Source organism: Grus americana, chromosome 1 (assembly GCF_028858705.1).
Source record: "Grus americana isolate bGruAme1 chromosome 1, bGruAme1.mat, whole genome shotgun sequence".
Classification (NCBI taxonomy): Eukaryota; Metazoa; Chordata; class Aves; order Gruiformes; family Gruidae; genus Grus; species Grus americana.
Genome location: NC_072852.1, coordinates 162,127,351 through 162,144,587, shown reverse-complemented (window position 1 = coordinate 162,144,587; position 17,237 = coordinate 162,127,351). Strand labels below are relative to the sequence as shown.

Here is a 17,237-nt window from a genome sequence, read left to right as displayed (position 1 = left end):
AATAAATCCCACTCAGTTTATAAAGTCACATGTAAAATCACAGTCATATCTAAGAAACGCTTAATCATCACAAAATATAATAATGCCAAAAATAGTTTACATTTCACCACAGCAAGGTAATTTTATCTTCTTCGATAACAAGCCACACGTCTTACAAACTGGCAAGTGCTAACAGAAGTGCTGTCTCAAGTATTAATTTAAAATATGTCTAAAATGAAAGTAAGGAGAAAGTGGATGTTCAAAATCATGGGAGGTGAGGGAGGGCTATGCTCTTACGCCCAAGCACCACAGCTGCCAGACAGGCAAGCTGTTGATACATTTTTGTTCTGTTCCAGTTACAAAACGAATGAGCCCAAAGTACTAATTCTTTTGAAGGTTCACATTACTTACTACATATTACCTTAGAAAACCTGACCATATTAGCCTGTTGTTCAGCCTCTAACTGGGACTTGGTGAGCTGCAACTGCTCCTTCAGTTTATCAATCTCATCCTGCAATTTGTCTGTCTTTGCTTTCCTCTTCTGTTCTGTTTGAAAGAAACACAGATTTTAAAAATGTTTGTTGTAATTTCTGGAAATGTGATACTTACTGCAAATGCATTTCTATGGTGTTTCAATAGTATCTTCATGAAGTGTGACTCACATAGACCATTTCCCTTCCTACTATCATGAGTCTCCAAATATGATTTTAAATACGTATGTTCTCTGGACTGCTAATATCCTCATAGATTGAAAAATATTAATATTACTGACATGTGAAATAGTTTATAAAATATTTCCAAGAAAAAGTACTATATAATGTCATTTCAAAGGAATCAAAGCAACGCAGGCTCAAAAAAGGATCTATGAGGGACAAAGTGAACCTCAATGATTCAGTTCTGTTAGGTTTAATTTACTCTAAATAACTTTAGTAAGGAGTCCATTTGGAATACAACTTACTACTTATATGGAATGACTGAGGGGGAATGTCACTGTAAAAAACATTTTACAAATACACAAAAATTATAACAATCTTTAATATTGAAACATTTTATCAATTTACCCAGGACTTACTAGGCTACCCATCATCTGGGAATCTGAGCACAATACAGGATATTATTTCAGAAATAACTGCATGGATTATTTCCCTCATACAGCCATTTCAGATTAATTCTTTATACAATAATTAGTTCAGTTGGTTCTGCAGCTCTTTCCACTATCATTTTCATCAAGCACAAAGTGCACAAGAGCTTCTTTCTTTCTCCAATATATTAACAATGCCTACTCAGACCCCTCTCACTTTTCCTGTTGTTTTATTTGCCTGACAAGCTACAGTTCAGACTTCACTAGATTCTTCCCACTTTTTCTCCTAAAAAGGAGCTCTTTTTTCCTAACTTATTCCTAATCACTGCCATTTGCCAATACTTGTTAGTCCTTAGCAATAAATCATAAGCATGCAGCCTAACAGAGAGGAGAGAATTTTGAGATGAATTAAGCAAACTTTGAGAGCTATGTCTTTCAAACTAAATGTTTTTCAATTGAGACAAAAGTACGTAAGTTAGTGGTATAGCAACCAAGATTATCATAGATACACGAAGTTAGATTATTATTGACAGTTTCTTTTTCTCACTACATTTTACAGTCAGTTTAGTTCAGGAGAGCCTGATCCTATTCAGACTGATTTCAGGTGAGTGGGATTACTTCTGTACTGATAATTCATGTGCATTCACAAAATGTATTTGCCTTAGCGCAACTTGTTCATTTTACCCACACCTTCACAACACACATGCCTAAAGAGAAACTGTGCTCTGAATTCTGCTACTGAATGAAGTATATTCGGTGTGAATGCTAGCTTGAAAAGGTACTGTAAATATGGTATGCAATCTTTTGTTAATTATTTTCCGAAGACTGAAACATATGTTGCCTGATAGATTTTGTCAGTCAGTGGTGGTGGTACTCACACAAATTGGTGTCTGCCACCTAAAACTGGAACATGAAAATCCTTCTTCCCAGTTACACAAAATCATGGACTGCACATCCTCGTTATATTTACACTGTTCTCAACTATTTGTCTCAATTTTTTTGATAACATTAAAGTACATACCAATCTGAGATTCTTCCGGATGACGCCTTTGCATGTGACTTTGTAAAAAGGAATAGTTCATAAAAGCCTTTTCACAAAACTGACACTACAGAAATCAGATAAAAAACATTTTAGTTATTATTAGTAACATCTGTTTGGTAAGTATAGCAGTTTAGGTTTTTAACGGGTTATTACATTTTACCTAGACATCAAAAACAGTTAACTTTAATAAATTCAGTTTCACAAGAATAATGACTAAAATTCTCACAGTGCCCAATTTCTGTAAAGTTATTTGTGTTATTTAATGTCTCACAGTGATGGTCATGGGCAAGAATCCTATTGTGCTAGGCACTATACAAACTCTGAATAAAACAGACTCTGACCAAGCAAGTTCGAATTCAGATATAAACCAGAGATAAGAGATGAACATAGGCAAGTAGAGAAGTAGAAAGTAAGACCACACGATTCAGCAAAATACACACTGACTCCAGGCAACTAGGAGCTCAGGTATTCTTAAGACTCCTGTATCACAGCAGTTGGAAAAAGCAGTAAAGATGGGGCTGAGTAGACATAAGCGAAGTGTAAGATGACAATAATAGAAGGACCACAGATATGTAAAAAAGTCAGACACTTCAGGCAAAATAAGGTAACAGTACATAATTGTGCAAGAAAAGGTACCTACATCAGTACGCTACCTAGCAACCTTCTGAAGCATAAAGCTCTTTCAATTGCTGTTCCTATAATTCACTTATTAGTTTTTGATTTAAATTTTAAGTCGTATTTTAAGTCAAATTTGGATCCTATCCATTTTAAAAGATTTTTTTTGTTCACCTTCAAAGTACATTGCATTAATGTTCAGAATATTAAAAACAGATGAGTATCACAAAGACATAAACTACAGATTTTGCAACATAGTGGTAACACTGTGAATCAAAGCCCCCAATCGCCTTAGGTAGGGTGGCTTGTTACCTCTTCCTCGTACTTTTTTTTCAAATAAATATATTTTAACAAATCACGAATACTCAGCTGAGTCCTTTTTCCTCATCAGTGTGATATGACTGTAAGAGACTGACTTAACAGATTCAAGATCTTGTCACCATAATCAAATTCCCAGATTTCATTTAATATTTAAAATACTGCCACTGATAGTCAGGTATCCTATTAAATATAAATATCTTTCAGCAAACACTAAAACAATGAATTATTAAGACAAATTGTGTTGGACAAATGCAAAAAAGTGCTAACAAAAAGACAAAGTAAAGAGATATAGTATGGTAGCAAAGCATTGTCACCAACCAAGAGGGAGCTTACAGTGTAACAGATTGCACACAATTTATGGAATGAAATTGGCTGTGAAATAACGTTATCCATTCAAGCACAAACTTCATGTCAGTTTGACTTGCTGGTAGTGAAAGAAAGCTCTTACTGCAGGAGACAGGATTAACACAGGGAATATTTAGGTTTTGAATTATGTAATGTTATTCTTGTAATTACTTTTCATAGCGTTAGACACAATGTATACTTTATGCCTCCTCCATTGTGCATAAGAATATAACATTTCTGAACAAAGTATCACAAAACTGGAAAATTATTACTTAAAATTAAATTTGTATTACTCAGATGAAGGTATTGACCAATGAGTCTTGACTTTATGACCTGTAGGTACCAGTACCATTTTACAGTAGTATTTCATGTTTGAACTTACATTGGTGGTGGATTAAAGGCATTAAACCTGAATTCTAAAGCATGGTTACATCAGATATAAAGTATACCTCCATTAAAAAAAGGCAAGTAACGATTTACAGGGTTGTTTGCAAAACAGCCAAGACTTTGAGGGGATGAAATCTGAACTACCCTCTTGGGAACACCAGCAAAACCCCTATTATCTGGCACTGCAGATCAGCCAAGATCATGGCACAGATAAACAACGCACAATTATTGTTTACTGATCACACTGCTGCCCTGTATTTATAAACATTAGGAAGAGTTTAATTTATCTCTGGCATTCACACTCAGAATCCTGAAAACACTGTAGGAACTGCAGGAACTGTTCAATGTCACTCCCTGAACTCACTTTTCCCATGTGAACCCAAATAACCTAAGAGACAAGAATTTACTAACAGAAGAAAAAAGAGGGAGGGCAGACATTTACTTTATATGAAATTAAATTAAAAATGGAAAGTAGCTTTCTATCTCTGCTTTACTGTAAATGCCACTGAACAGAAGATTAGTGATGAGCGAAGTTCACTACCACGTTCTTCAGCTTCCACTGAGACAGCTGTATTCTACAAATATTTCAGGAAAACTTGGTAATATTTAGCTGGCGATCACAATATTAGAATCATTTACGTTTACACATAAAATGATGCATGCAATCAGTTTTCTTTTGCAACACAGGACAGACAAACTGCTCTGTAAGTTGCATAAAGGCTTTTTAAAATGATAACGCATTAGAAGCTTATCCTTAAGACTAACACACGAATGCATTGAGACAAGGTTTCCATGAAGTCTACCATACATGCAGCTCTACATATAGCATAAGGTATCTTTTTTCCTTACAGAAACACTTGAGTCAACTTAGCTAATATCTTAAAAAATTAAACTTTACCAGCCTGCTGAAATTGGTATTATACTGTGGGATAAGATTGTATATACTGTCAGAAAACTTGTATTAGTTCTGTACTGCAACTACTCCATGATTAAGGATAATTTCAAAAAACAGGACTGCTAGTATCCCAAGAATTAAAAAAAAAAAAGAAGAAAACTATAACTTTAAACATACAGACACAAAGAGCTAGCCTGAAATTGTGTCAAGTCTGCATGCAGTGTCCTCTCTAGACTTCAGACTATGTTGAAAAATGCTGAAGCTGAAAAACGTTTAAATCAAACTTTTACACCCAGAACATTAAAAAACTTTCCCAAAATACCAAAGTGCCATGACACAGAGAGTCAGAACAGCAGTGTACTAATGCTCTTAGGAAGGAACAGATTGGTGTGGAGTTAGGGATGAGCTATTTCACTGGGACACTCTACCATCATGCCTGAGTCACTTCTGAGTCATACATACAAGTAAAAACTTTGTGCCTGGAGAATGTTACTGCAGGAAAGTGGCAACTCACAGACAGGTAGCTTACTGCTTAGCACCAGTTCTGATGTACTTGCCCTATGTGTTTTCTGACCATGTAGCTGATAGGCAAGGAGAGATAGCAACAGGAAGTAGTAACATGTTTATCACAGGTTTTGCATGTATGTGTATCTGACACTTCAGATGCATCAAAAGCGAACCCAAGAATAAGGAGCGCTTGTTAGTAAAGAGTGGATTTGTTAAAGATGATGTAACACTCCCCCAAACGTCTGTGATACCAGCCAAATGTCTGTGAAACACACATGGGAAGTGTAGCACCTGCAAGTGATATACTCCCTTTTTGCAGGGTCACTGGTCCCTGCAGCTCCAGCCTCTCGCCCCGCAAATGACTGTGCCCCAGCAGAGCGGGGCTGCTCTGCCGCACGTCCCTGGCAGGCTCAGAGCTGGCAAGGTGTGGGTGACCGGGCTGCCAGGACCTCTTCTCTCACCTGGTGGTAGCTGGCTCGGGCCTCCAGCATCATCTGCTGGGTGCTGATCATCTTCTTCCTCCGGCGGCACTCTTCCTTGAGCCCCTTGATCTCCTGCAAGTGGTGGGCCACCTCCTTGCCCAGCTGGTCACGCTGGGCCTGGGCCGCCCGCAGGGCCTCCTCCAGGCTGCCGAGCTGGGCGCTGAGGTACTCCTGGGAGTGCAGCAGGTACTCGGTGCAGAGCTGGGCCAGGCGCAGCAGCTTGAGCAGCAGCGGGTCGGCGGGGCCCTGGCAGTGGGGGCAGCGCTCCTGCTCCGCGCTGCAGAAGGTGACGTGCTCCAGGTGCTCCTGCAGCACCGCCACGTCCCCCTCCCGCGACACCCGGCCCACGTCCACGGCGCTCAGCCGCCGCCAGTCCGGGCTCTCATGGCGGCCGCGGAACTGGAAGGCGGGAAACGGCGCCGACCCAGCGCCGACCCCGGCTCCTCCCGCCGTCGGCGGGTAGTAGGTGCGCTCGGTGAAGGGCTGCGGGAGAAAGACACGGCTCAGCCCAGGCCGGCACCCACCCCACCACCCGCCCTTGCCCGGCGCTCACCATGTCCGGGCTCCGTCCCTCGGGCTCCGCTCGGCGCCGGCGTCCTCCGCGTCGCTATGGCAGCGGCGGCCTGCGCTGGGGGAAAGCGGGAGTCAGGCTCCGCCGCACCGCCTCCCTCTCGCCCGCTCCGCCACTCCCCGACACACCGCCCTCCCAGCTCCCTGCCCTGGCAGCGCCCGGCCCGGCCCGCGCAACGGTGGCGGCGGCGGCACCCCGGGACAGGCGGCGGTATGGCTGTCGCCACGCCGCCCAGGCACTTGGCAGCCGTGTCCCACTGTGAGGACTCGGCTCCTTGGACACCGTACGCTTGTACCAGTACATCCTTTATCATCCTCACACGTTACCCACATCTACAAATATATATCCTCAGCTATGCTGTCAGGTATATGGGTCTTCACCACAGCTACACAGGGTATGTTTTCTCTCTCCACATTCCCCTCACTTCACCACAGAAGTTTATACATGTTCCCCCAGCCACTCCTCATCAGACTTGTTCTCTAGACCCTTCACCAGCTTCATTGCCCTTCTCTGGACACGCTCCAGCACCTCAATGCCCTTCTTGTAGTGAGGGGCCCAAACCTGAACACAGGATTCAAGGTGCGGCCTCACCAGAGCCGAGTATAGGGGCCATGATCCCTTCCCTAGTCCTGCTGGCCACACTATTCCTGATACAAGCCAGGATGCTGTTGGCCTTCTTGGCCACTTAAGCACACTGCTGCCTCACATTCAGCCGGCTGTCGACCAACACCCCCAGGTCCTTTTCCGCCGGGCAGCTTTCCAGCCACTCTGCCCCAAGCCTGTGGTGTTGCATGGGGTTGTTGTGACCCAAGTGCAGGACCTGGCACTGAGCCTTGTTGAACCTCATACAGTTGGCCTTGGCTCCTCAATGCAGCCTGTCCAGATCCCTCTGCAGAGCCTTCCTACCCTCCAGCAGATCAACACTCCCGCACAACTTGGTGTCATCTGCAAACTGACTGAGGGTGCAGTCCATCCCTTGTCCAGATCATTGATAAAGATACTAAACAGAACTGTCCCCAGTACTGAGCCCTGGGGAACACCACTTGTGACTGGCCGCCAACTGGATTTAACTCCATTCACCACAACTCTTTGGGCCTGGCCATCCAGCCAGTGTCTTTACCCAGCAAAGCATACGCCCATCCAAGCCGTGAGCAGCCAGTTTTTCCAGCAGAATGCTGTGGGAAACAGTGCCAAGGGCTTTGCTCTCCATACGCACGCTGGCTTACATTCTGACTTGGCGTCAGGAGGTGAGCAGGCTGCACATCCCTGTTCCTCCTATAGCAAACCTGGGCACACAGCAGACTTACTCTCCAAAAACACGGACCTCTGATGGGAAGAAATGGGGGTCTGATACTGAACATCTGCAGCAGAGGTGTCTTCCTTGCAGAGAGCGCACCCAGTGTGCACCCCAAAACAATGACCATGGGACACACCTCTGCTTCATAGCCCAGATCCAAGCATTTTCTCCAGCCCTCAGCTACCAACCCCCTACCCTAGCCAGTATCAGAGAGACCCAGATCAGTCTCAAATCACTCACTTCAGCAACCCAGGGTCCAATTCTTACCAGTCTCTCCTATCCTTCACACCCACATCTACTTCCACACAAAGGGAAAGCTGGACGAAATGTCTGTCTTTTCATATCCACAGAGCACCACAAGGACTTCTCTCTTGTTTCATCCACATACAGAAAAGTTACACACTTCTGTCTTCCCCACTTGTGTAAAAAGGTTGAAAATCAACTTTCCAAGAACATATCTAGGCTCCGTGCAAGCTTTCATTAATCCACAAAGTTAATTTCAATGTATTGGAAGTTTGAACAGAGAAAGTAATAACATGAACACAGGACAGTGAGCCCTCCTACCTGTTGGCTTGAGCCACCATGGAAGGCAATATTCCAAAATACTTGGCACTACAACTTGCTTTTTGGACCTCTAACCTTCAGCCTACTGGCCACACTTTACTGCACTTCCCAAGGTTCAGCACATCGTCTATTCAGATTCTTCCATCACTTACCACAACACTTTTTCACTTTAGAAAGATATTGTGTGGTGTTTGTAACACTGCAGTCTTCTCCTGCAAGGGTGACAATTTTGCCACCTCATTTTCCATGAACAGGGCCTACAGCAATTGCTACCTTCAAAGAAATGTATTTAGCATTTTTTATATACATCAAATATAGATCTGCCTGGTTTACCACTGAACTTTGCACTGCTCTGACTCCTGAAGTATTAATATACCAGTAATCTCTTTTAAAGCTATTTCTAATATACTGCAGACTTTTATTTACAGTGTATAAATATGCTTTTATTTGTAAGCAGCTAGGTTTTTAAAAAATGCTCAAATACTGACTACTGTCCAAAATGTTCATGCCTCAAATTCCTTAAAACACCCTGAAAACTTGTATTTGGATATTTTTCCTAGTCAAACGAACTGTTAAGTTGTACATAATGAAATCTATCTGCCAAAGATCTGCTCTATTTGACATAGGAGAAATTTCTTTACATAGAAAACATGTGAATTTTGTAAACTACGAATTTGTGTGTCAAGCAGCAGTCTGACAAAACACATATGCAGTAAGAGTCTTCAACTCACTGATGCACGGGTTTAATAAAAAACCCCCATTATTTAAAGCCAGTAAAGTTAAACTAAACCCATGGATATGCTTATTTTCCTCGACTGATGTATTTAGTTAGGAATATCCACATGGAGTTTCATGCAGCTCCAACTAAACCTGCTTTAACTGAACGTGACCTGGCAGTGGTGCATCACTCTGCTGAGGAGAAGCACAAGCTTCCCGGGTATCTCAATGGAGGCAGAAAGACAGAAAAAAGGTGATCAAAAAGGGCTATCTCAGCCTGTATGAGTTTCCATTACTTTTTTCTTTCCTTCTGTCAGATTTAGTCCATCCTTGGAGCTGTGCCCACGCAAAAATTTGGGCTGTCACCTATCCACGGTTAGGGGTGGCACCGCTGTAACTCAAGGGTCGTGGATTGTGGACAAAGCCCGCTCCCCCGGACACCCCTTCCCACCGGGGTGTGTAGCACAGGGGAGAAGTAGCGTTTCACCCCGGCTGGGCCCGCAGGCCAGGCCTGGGCCCGGCAGGGAAGCAGCGGGGCCCTCGGCGGGGTGCCGCGGACGGCGGCCGAGCGGGGCTGGGCCTGCAGGAGGCCCTAAGCCGGGCTCCATCTCCCAGCCAAAACCTCCGGCTCCGCTTCGGAGAGCGGCCTCCCTCCCCGCTCCCTCCCGCCTTCCCCTGAAGAGAGGCCTCGCCGAGCGCTTCCCTCCCCTCACCCTCCTGCGCCCCAAAGGCTGCCCGGCCCCGTAACCCGGCGCAACAGGAGCCGCGCCCGCCCGCTGCGCTCACCTCAGGCAGCTGCTCGGCGGCGGCAGCGGGGGACGACCAGACACTCAGCGGGGCGCGGAGGGGTGGCGGGGCTGCGGCCGCTCCCCGGCTGTTACTGGTGCGTGCCGCAGAGGGAGGCAGCTCCCCTCCTCCTTCTCCTCCTCCTTCTCCTCGCCTCCCCCGTCCCCATCCCCCTGCGCCTCCCGCTGTCCCGAAGCCGCAGGGATGAGTCGGGGAAGGGAGCAGGGGGGAGCGGCGCGGGGGGCTGGGAGCCGAGGCTGGCGCTGCGGGGCGCAGGCGAGGGCTCCCCCGCTGCTCGCCCACTCTCGGCTGTTGAAACCTGCCCGGCAGATGTTTATGCCTTGGTGGGATGTCCTTTGTCTTGGTCCTAGCCCAGAAGCCGCGTCCCGAGCCTCTCCGACCAGAAGCTTTTTTCCTTTTTTTCTTTTAAATATAAGGGAAGTTAAACGAAGCTTTTTAAAGGTTCCCTTTTGACATTAAAGGCATTTTCGTGTGTGTGTCACGCACTCACCGAAACCACTACATTTAAACTTGTCAAGGATCGTACCCCGCAGCGGGGAGCCCCAGCCGCCGCGGGGCGGACAGCAGCGGCGCAGGCGGAGGCAGGAGCCGGCCGGCCCGCGGAGCTGGGGGAGGCTCCTCAGGGCACCGCAGTCAGTGTAACCTTAACTCCCGCCGCGGAGGCTCTTTGATGCGTGTTGTCCTGAAGTGTGCGAGAAGACACCAAGATCCTGTGCGAGGGTAAGGCGGGAGTATGCTTTCCTGAAGGTATCTTAACCTAAGGAATGTCGGGTGAAGAGGCTGGGTTCAATGTAAATATGTATCGTATCGTGCAGGTAGGATCATTCCAATGGCTGCAGATTACAGCAGATCCTCATTTTCTTCCTCTTCCCTTGAAGAAGGTTTTGAATTGTATTTTTTCCAGAATAAATGCCGTGCAGCCTTTGTGGCAAGGAGGAAAATTTCAAACAGTTTGTATTTAATATAAAATATGCCGGCAAATTCAGCAGAGGAGGTGACTTGCACATTTACAACACCTAATTTTCATTGAGGAGTTCCATTTGACCAGGGAGAGACCGGGTTTTTTTTCCAAAGCACATAGGCAATAAGCTCTGGAAAATTTTTGGCTCTCAACATGTATGCTCAGAGACTTACCGAGGCATCAACTTTTCTTCCTGAACCATGAAATTCTGTTGCGACAGTGTTGTTGTGGGTACATAGGCTGCATATACCAGCTTTAAGAAAATGAGTAGTCATTTCGATGCTTCAGTTTTTAATGTCCTAAGGGTACCTCAGCATGCTCCAGTAACTAATGGGTGTTCAATCCAGAGGCTCAGGCTAGAGCTAGTCTGAAGGAAAACCAGAACATGTGTAAAAGTGTATGTCAGGTCCTCAGTACTGACTTGCTTCTGCAGATCTGCTCCTCTTGGGCTACTAAAGCAGGCATCGCCAGAGGAAGATGGGGATATCAAGGCTTTAGTGTGGTAAATGTTAATTAACACTAATAATGAAGAGAAGACTTAGAAAACTAGCAATGCGACAGTCACAGCTTCTGTGGGTCAGGCCTAGAGACAAATATGCAATACGAGTCGATGAGCACATTATGTGAATCACTGGAGCACTCACTTAGAAAGTGAGATGTGCAAGTGCAGTCCCTTCTGTGTCCAAGAAGTTTTATACCCCATATGCTTGTTACAATGGCCTAACAGCAACACCATAGTCTATTCAGCACACCTTCTAAGGATCTCTTACTGAAGCTGGTTTTTATATCAAAGTAAATGCTAACTGGGTGAGAAAATGTTGGAGATTCTCATCAGTTGATGAGGGGAGGTGTGTATGAAATGTGCAGAAACACTTGGATCTTGGTCGCTTATTCTAGTGTCTGTTTAATATAAAATACACAAGCAGCCCTTGGAATGAGAGCTAGAACCAAGTTTTCTATTCTGTGAGGGTAGGGCCATCACCCCGTCTGCTAGACAGAGTCTCATTTTTTCTCTCTTACTTTCTGCCAAAGCTTGATTAATCTTTAATTACTTGCTGTAAGTGGTACAGCCTCGCTTGGCAAGAGCGGGTATTCTTTAACCCATATTAGTGCCCAGTTCCTTCCTCCTCCTATCATCTAGCTTGGTGACAAAAGTACACTCCTAAAACACACATGGATTTACTGGAGAGGACCAAGAGCATTTTAGCTTTTCCCCATCAGCATGACTTGATGCAGGAGGTTTAGGACAGCCAGCAGCCAGGCTGGCGCAGACAGGTGGTTACTGTTCATGCAGAAACAGGCAGTGGTGTGCAATCACCATGAATCCAATGTGCACCTGCATCTGCCAAGAAGGTTTCAGCTGATAGCCAGCACCACAGGTAAATTGCTGCCCTGAAAGATGGTGAACTTTCTCCATCTTGGCCGCCTTCTGAAGTTCAGTAATCATCACATCGTCACATCACGAAGCACTGAAAAAGACTCTCAGCAGCTTGTTTCTTGAAGACACGGTGATTTGGGTGTTTTCAGACAAGGTCTTGTATTTTTTTTCTTTAGGTGCCTAGAAGACAGTGAAATACTAGCTTCTCCAGTTAGCTTCCAATCTTTTTTTACAGTAATAGATGATAGCTGAATGGGAATTTTAGGAACTTAAATTTGCACTGAGGCACTTTAAGACTTTCTAGAGTCCTAAGTCAAAGCCTTTTCTTCCCCTTGTATTGTTTTATTCCCAGCTTCTTCTACCCAGTCACACTTCAAACTTTACACACTTTTCCTATTCTAGCCTGTATGTCTCATGATTGAGCACTATTATTTCCACATGCCAGCCTACTGCAGGGAATGGTTTAAATAAAGATCAGTCCAAGTTTATCAAATAATGTTAAGTCTATGTTACTACTTAAGTCCTTTACTTAATGTAGAAGACTCTGGCAATTAAGAGAGTCATCTAGAGGTAGTTTTGTGTGTGTGTGATGGTTTTATGAAATTATTATGAAACTATGATCTGTTGTTCCAGGAGGATTTCCCATGTTCTGTTGACACGGTGCAATGATTAATATGGGGTTTTTTGGTAGAATTCAGGAAAAAGGAGTAGGGAAAAACTGAGGTTGCTAGGAAGTAGAACGATTTTTAGGGAAAGCTGATGAGAAGGCTAAGGAAAAATTAAGATGGGATGAGGAAAGTGAGTTAAAGTGTGAGAAGTAAACCTAGGATATTGATTGAGGCAAGGTATTTGTGAGGCTTATAGAGGGCACCTGCAACTGGAGAACACAAAAAGGAGAAATTATTCTGATTGTGTGGTGAAATATGATGGCATCTTGGCCATGGCTACATGGGAAATGTCCTGGGTAGCAGGGGTGTCAGGGCATGGCGTGGGCTGGCTGCTCCCCATGGGATGCCAGGGCAGGACCCAGCAGCCAGGGCCCATCCCACCCCCTGGCCAGGAGCAGGGCAGCCGAGGGGCACCCGGACAGCCCCAGCCCCAGGCATTGGGCACCTCACTGGGGACAGGGATGGGCCGAGGCCCGGTGGGGCCCATGGCTGGGCAGGGCTATGGGGAGCTGGAGACAGGGGCTGACAGCCCCGGCGGGCTGACATGGGGTCCTGGGCAGGTGGGGGGAGGCTGGGCAGGGGCAGCCAGGCCTGGGGGTGCCCTCAGGGCCCTGATGCAAGGCCTTAATGAAAACCTTATCTGTGTGTTTCATGGAATGGAGGAGGATACCATACATGTTCTACAAGATGTTTTAATTTGAAAGGGCAGAAGAAAAACTGTCTTGGGAACTGAGAAATAGACTCTTCAGTAATCTTTCCGCTACAGTACTCTCAGAGTGACGCATACGAGTAATCATTAACTCTGGTGGAAAGTTGACTTGAGTAGCATGGTACAGGTATAATAATGAGTCTAGCCAGATTCTCAGTTTATTTAATCTTTTCCTTCCTGCCAACTCCCTCCATGGCACATTTTTCAATTTTAATGCCTATAATACTTCCATCTGTTCAATCTTTCCATCACTTAGTTTACCTGAAGAAATCATTTAAATATATATTTTTATCACAGGAAAACAAAGCATTTAAAAGAAAAGAAAGGCAGGATGAGCCACTCTCCTGTCTCCTCTGTGCCACCTCCTTCATTCCAAAACACACTCCACCAGCTGTAATTAAGCAGTTTTAAGAGACACAGCCCCATGTAGTTTCACAAATTTCATTTTCAAGTTTGGGTATTTCAGACTCTTCAACTAAATCTTCTTCTTTTCTTCAAATAAAACAGATTCTCTTGAAGGTCTGTTTTCACATAACAAGTCTAGCTGGGTTTTACTGAGACGGCCACACAGTTCATTTATCTTCCTTTCTGCCAAACACGGAGGGAATTCAACTTAACTCTAAAGAAATGTCTGCAAACACACTGATTGTGAGTTTCATCTACTTTACCCATGGGTATTATTGTAATAGCATCCCATCTGTCTAATTTCTGGTGAACACCTAAGTCATATGCTGAGAACGCATCCTGAGGCTTTTTCACTTCTTGGGTGAGTATAACCTGAAATTGCTGTCAGATTTCTGATGACTTTTTGCCTTCCCATTAACTTCTTTCCCAGTATGTGAACAATAAGGTAGGTGCAGATACCATAATTTTAGCACCGTGATACTTTCTTGACCATTCAAACCCCCTTCTTGACCTGTCCTAATTTACATATGTCAAGAGTCTGAGGGCACGCACTATGTACCTCTGTGTGATGAGGGAGAGGGAAGGCTGCAGGCAGGACCTCAGGCAGGATGACTGTGATTCCCCTCGGCTCCGGCCATTCCTTTACCAAACTGGAGTTTGACCAGGAGCTTCTGTAGATACTCAGCAGAGCGAGTCAAGTGATGTCAGCCTCAGCCTGGCTCACTGTCTGCTGTAACTAAACAGTCTGCATACGCCAGAGCCCTGTCATTGAGCTTGGGACCCAGCACTGAAACAGGAATCGTATTTGCATTGCTTCCAGGCGGCCTGCAGCTCCAAGTACGGTAGATATCCCTCTTCCAACCCATTGGGTTCACCCACTGAGCTCCACTCAGCCAAGCTCAGGATTGCACTCAGAAAAACATATGCTGTCCATCCTCTGACACATGTGGTATCTAACTTTTTTGTATTGAGAAACCGTTGATATAACTGGAGCGATAGGAAGGTCACTAAACACAGAAACCAAATCAAGGACTTAGTTTTTAACACTTAGTAACCTCTAGGTGAATTTTTAATGGCCTACATTAGATATTGTTCTTTTTCTAGCAACTGCATTGTACTTTTACTGGGACACAATCATTTTGGTGGGCAAGAAATAAACTGTATGAAAAAGGCAAATGAACCACCATCTCTCAGAACCTGAGTTACAAAGCATACAGGGGCAATCCGTTTCCCCTTTCCTTTTTGTTTTTTCAAATGTTGATCTTGATACTCAAAATTTAAGGGCATGCCTTAGGACTTTGTGCCCCTCCAGGGCTTTTCAGAGTCCTGGATTCACAAAACTCTAATTTCTGAAAACAAGGAAATGAAGAGTTAATCAACACACCAGCCACTCCGCAGGATGTAGACAAGCTCTTTGTTGTCTTCCTTAGGTTGCACTTGTCTGCAGATTGCTGTACTGAACTGCGAGAAGGATCAGCTGGAGCAAACCCGCGAGTGTGAGGAGAGGCAATGTTTATATAGAGATGAACCTCTGCTTGGCCTCTGGATATCTGGTCATAAGAGAGATGCAGGATGCTTCATTTCCTCAGGCCATCACTGCTGCATCAGCAAGGCGAATTTTGTCACCTTTTTGGACTGTTAGCAGTTAGAGGATAAATTAATCCTGTTTATTCAGAGGTGGATGCATAAAAGAGGATGCTAGATGGCATCACATGCCTATGGCTTACATGCTTGTAAAAATGCGGAGTATTCTTTTGCCCAATGGCTCGAACAATTTCTCAAGAGACAGAGGAAACTCCCACTTCTTAGGAAGGAAGAGTATGGAGGTGTCTGCTAGAACAGGCAGAGGTAAGGCTGCACACATACACACTCTAACTTCTAGTTCAAATTCTCAGAAGTGTGAGCTTTGCTGACCTCGGTGTTTTGGCAGGACATAAGATAGGAACGAACACCTTCAGTAATGGCACAGTACTTTGTTGATATTTTTCACAGTTTTTAAAATCAAAGACACATTTGAGAGAAAAAAACAGCTTGCAGTTATCATGTAGGTTTGAAACTCGGAGTTGAGCTGAGAAAAAAATTTGTAATAAATGATAGTAAACCAAAAACAGTTTCAGGGAAATCAAAACTAGTTATGAAAACAGGCTGAATTTCATAAATTGCTTCAATCAAAAAAAGAGGAGAGTTCATTAATGTTTCAGGGAAATCAAAACTAGTTATGAAAACAGGCTGAATTTCATAAATTGCTTCAATCAAAAAAAGAGGAGAGTTCATTAATGTTTCAGGGAAATCAAAACTAGTTATGAAAACAGGCTGAATTTCACAAATTGCTTCAATCAAAAAAAGAGGAGAGTTCATTAATGTTAACTTTTTCCATATATTTTCAAAACAATGCTTTATTTCAGAAATATAACAGTATTTTAATGTTTGAAGCAAAGTTTTTTACTTTCAGAGTAGCATTTTAATTGAAAAATGTTCTATGCCTTAAAAAATTAAAATAAACATTTTAAAAGAGGTGTGTTTTCATAATAAATGAAATATTTTGCTTTCTGTCAAGACTTCCCCCTCCCAAAATCAACAAAAGTGAGGTTTTATCTGAAATCAAAATACTTGAAAAAATGTTTTTGTTGCATTGTTTCAAATTCAAATTAGGTTTTAATTTATAGAATCAGTCATAGAATCATTAAGGTTGGAAAAGACCTCTAAGATCATCAAGTCCAACCGTCAACCCACCACCACCATGCCTACTAAACCATGTCCCTAAGCACCACGTCCACGTGTTTTTTGAACACCTCCAGGGATGGTGACTCCACCACCTCTCTGGACAGCCTGTTCCAATGCCTGACCACTCTTTCAGTGAAGAAATTTTTCCTAATATCCAACCTAAATCTCCCCTGATGCAACTTGAGGCTCTTTCCTCTTGACCTATTGCTTGTTACTTGGGAGAAAAGACCAACACCCACCTGGCTACAACCTCCTTTCAGGCAGTTGTAGAGAGCGAGAAGGTCTCCCCTCAGCCTCCTTTTCTTTCTCCAGGCTAAACAACCCCAGTTCCCTCAGCCACTCCTCATCAGACTTGTTCTCTAGACCCTTCACCAGCTTCATTGCCCTTCTCTGGACACGCTCCAGCACCTCAATGTCCTTCTTGTAGTGAGGGGCCCAAACCTGAACGCAGGATTCAAGGTGCGGCCTCACCAGTGCCGAGTATAGGGGCCATGATCCCTTCCCTAGTCCTGCTGGCCACGCTATTCCTGATACAAGCCAGGATGCTGTTGGCCGCCTTGGCCACCTGGGCACGCTGCTGGCTCATGTTGAGCCAGCTGTCAACCAGCACCCCCAGGTCCTTTTCCAAATTTTCTAGAATTCCTTTTTCCTTTTCCTAGAATTCTATTCTAGAAATAGAATTATTTCTAGACTTTTTCTGGTTCAAACAAAAAAACCCCTGAAGTATATGCTACTTGGCTAACTCTAACTGGGACACTAAAATGTCAAGGTAAAGCATAATA

General features: G+C 44.2%; 1 protein-coding gene across 5 annotated transcripts in view; it reads right to left on the bottom strand.

Annotated features, from left to right (window-relative positions):
* DZIP1 (DAZ interacting zinc finger protein 1) overlaps positions 1–9,894 on the bottom strand; it is a 38,258-nt gene extending 28,364 nt beyond the window's left edge. For 2 of the 5 annotated variants that reach the window (XR_008579672.1, XM_054845831.1), the window contains exons 1-5: positions 9,590–9,894; positions 6,208–6,282; positions 5,634–6,137; positions 2,082–2,166; positions 401–525 (exon numbers count right to left, since the gene is read on the bottom strand). Coding sequence is in view for 4 of the 5 variants with exons in the window: in XM_054845831.1 (XP_054701806.1) it covers positions 401–525; positions 2,082–2,166; positions 5,634–6,137; positions 6,208–6,210 (717 nt within the window). In the remaining variant the exon portion in view is untranslated. The remainder of the gene's footprint in view (positions 1–400; positions 526–2,081; positions 2,167–5,633; positions 6,138–6,207; positions 6,283–9,589) is intronic. The other 3 variants (XM_054845815.1, XM_054845825.1, XM_054845805.1) reach the window with 2 other exon arrangements.
* Between the last annotated feature and the right edge of the window lie 7,343 nt (positions 9,895–17,237).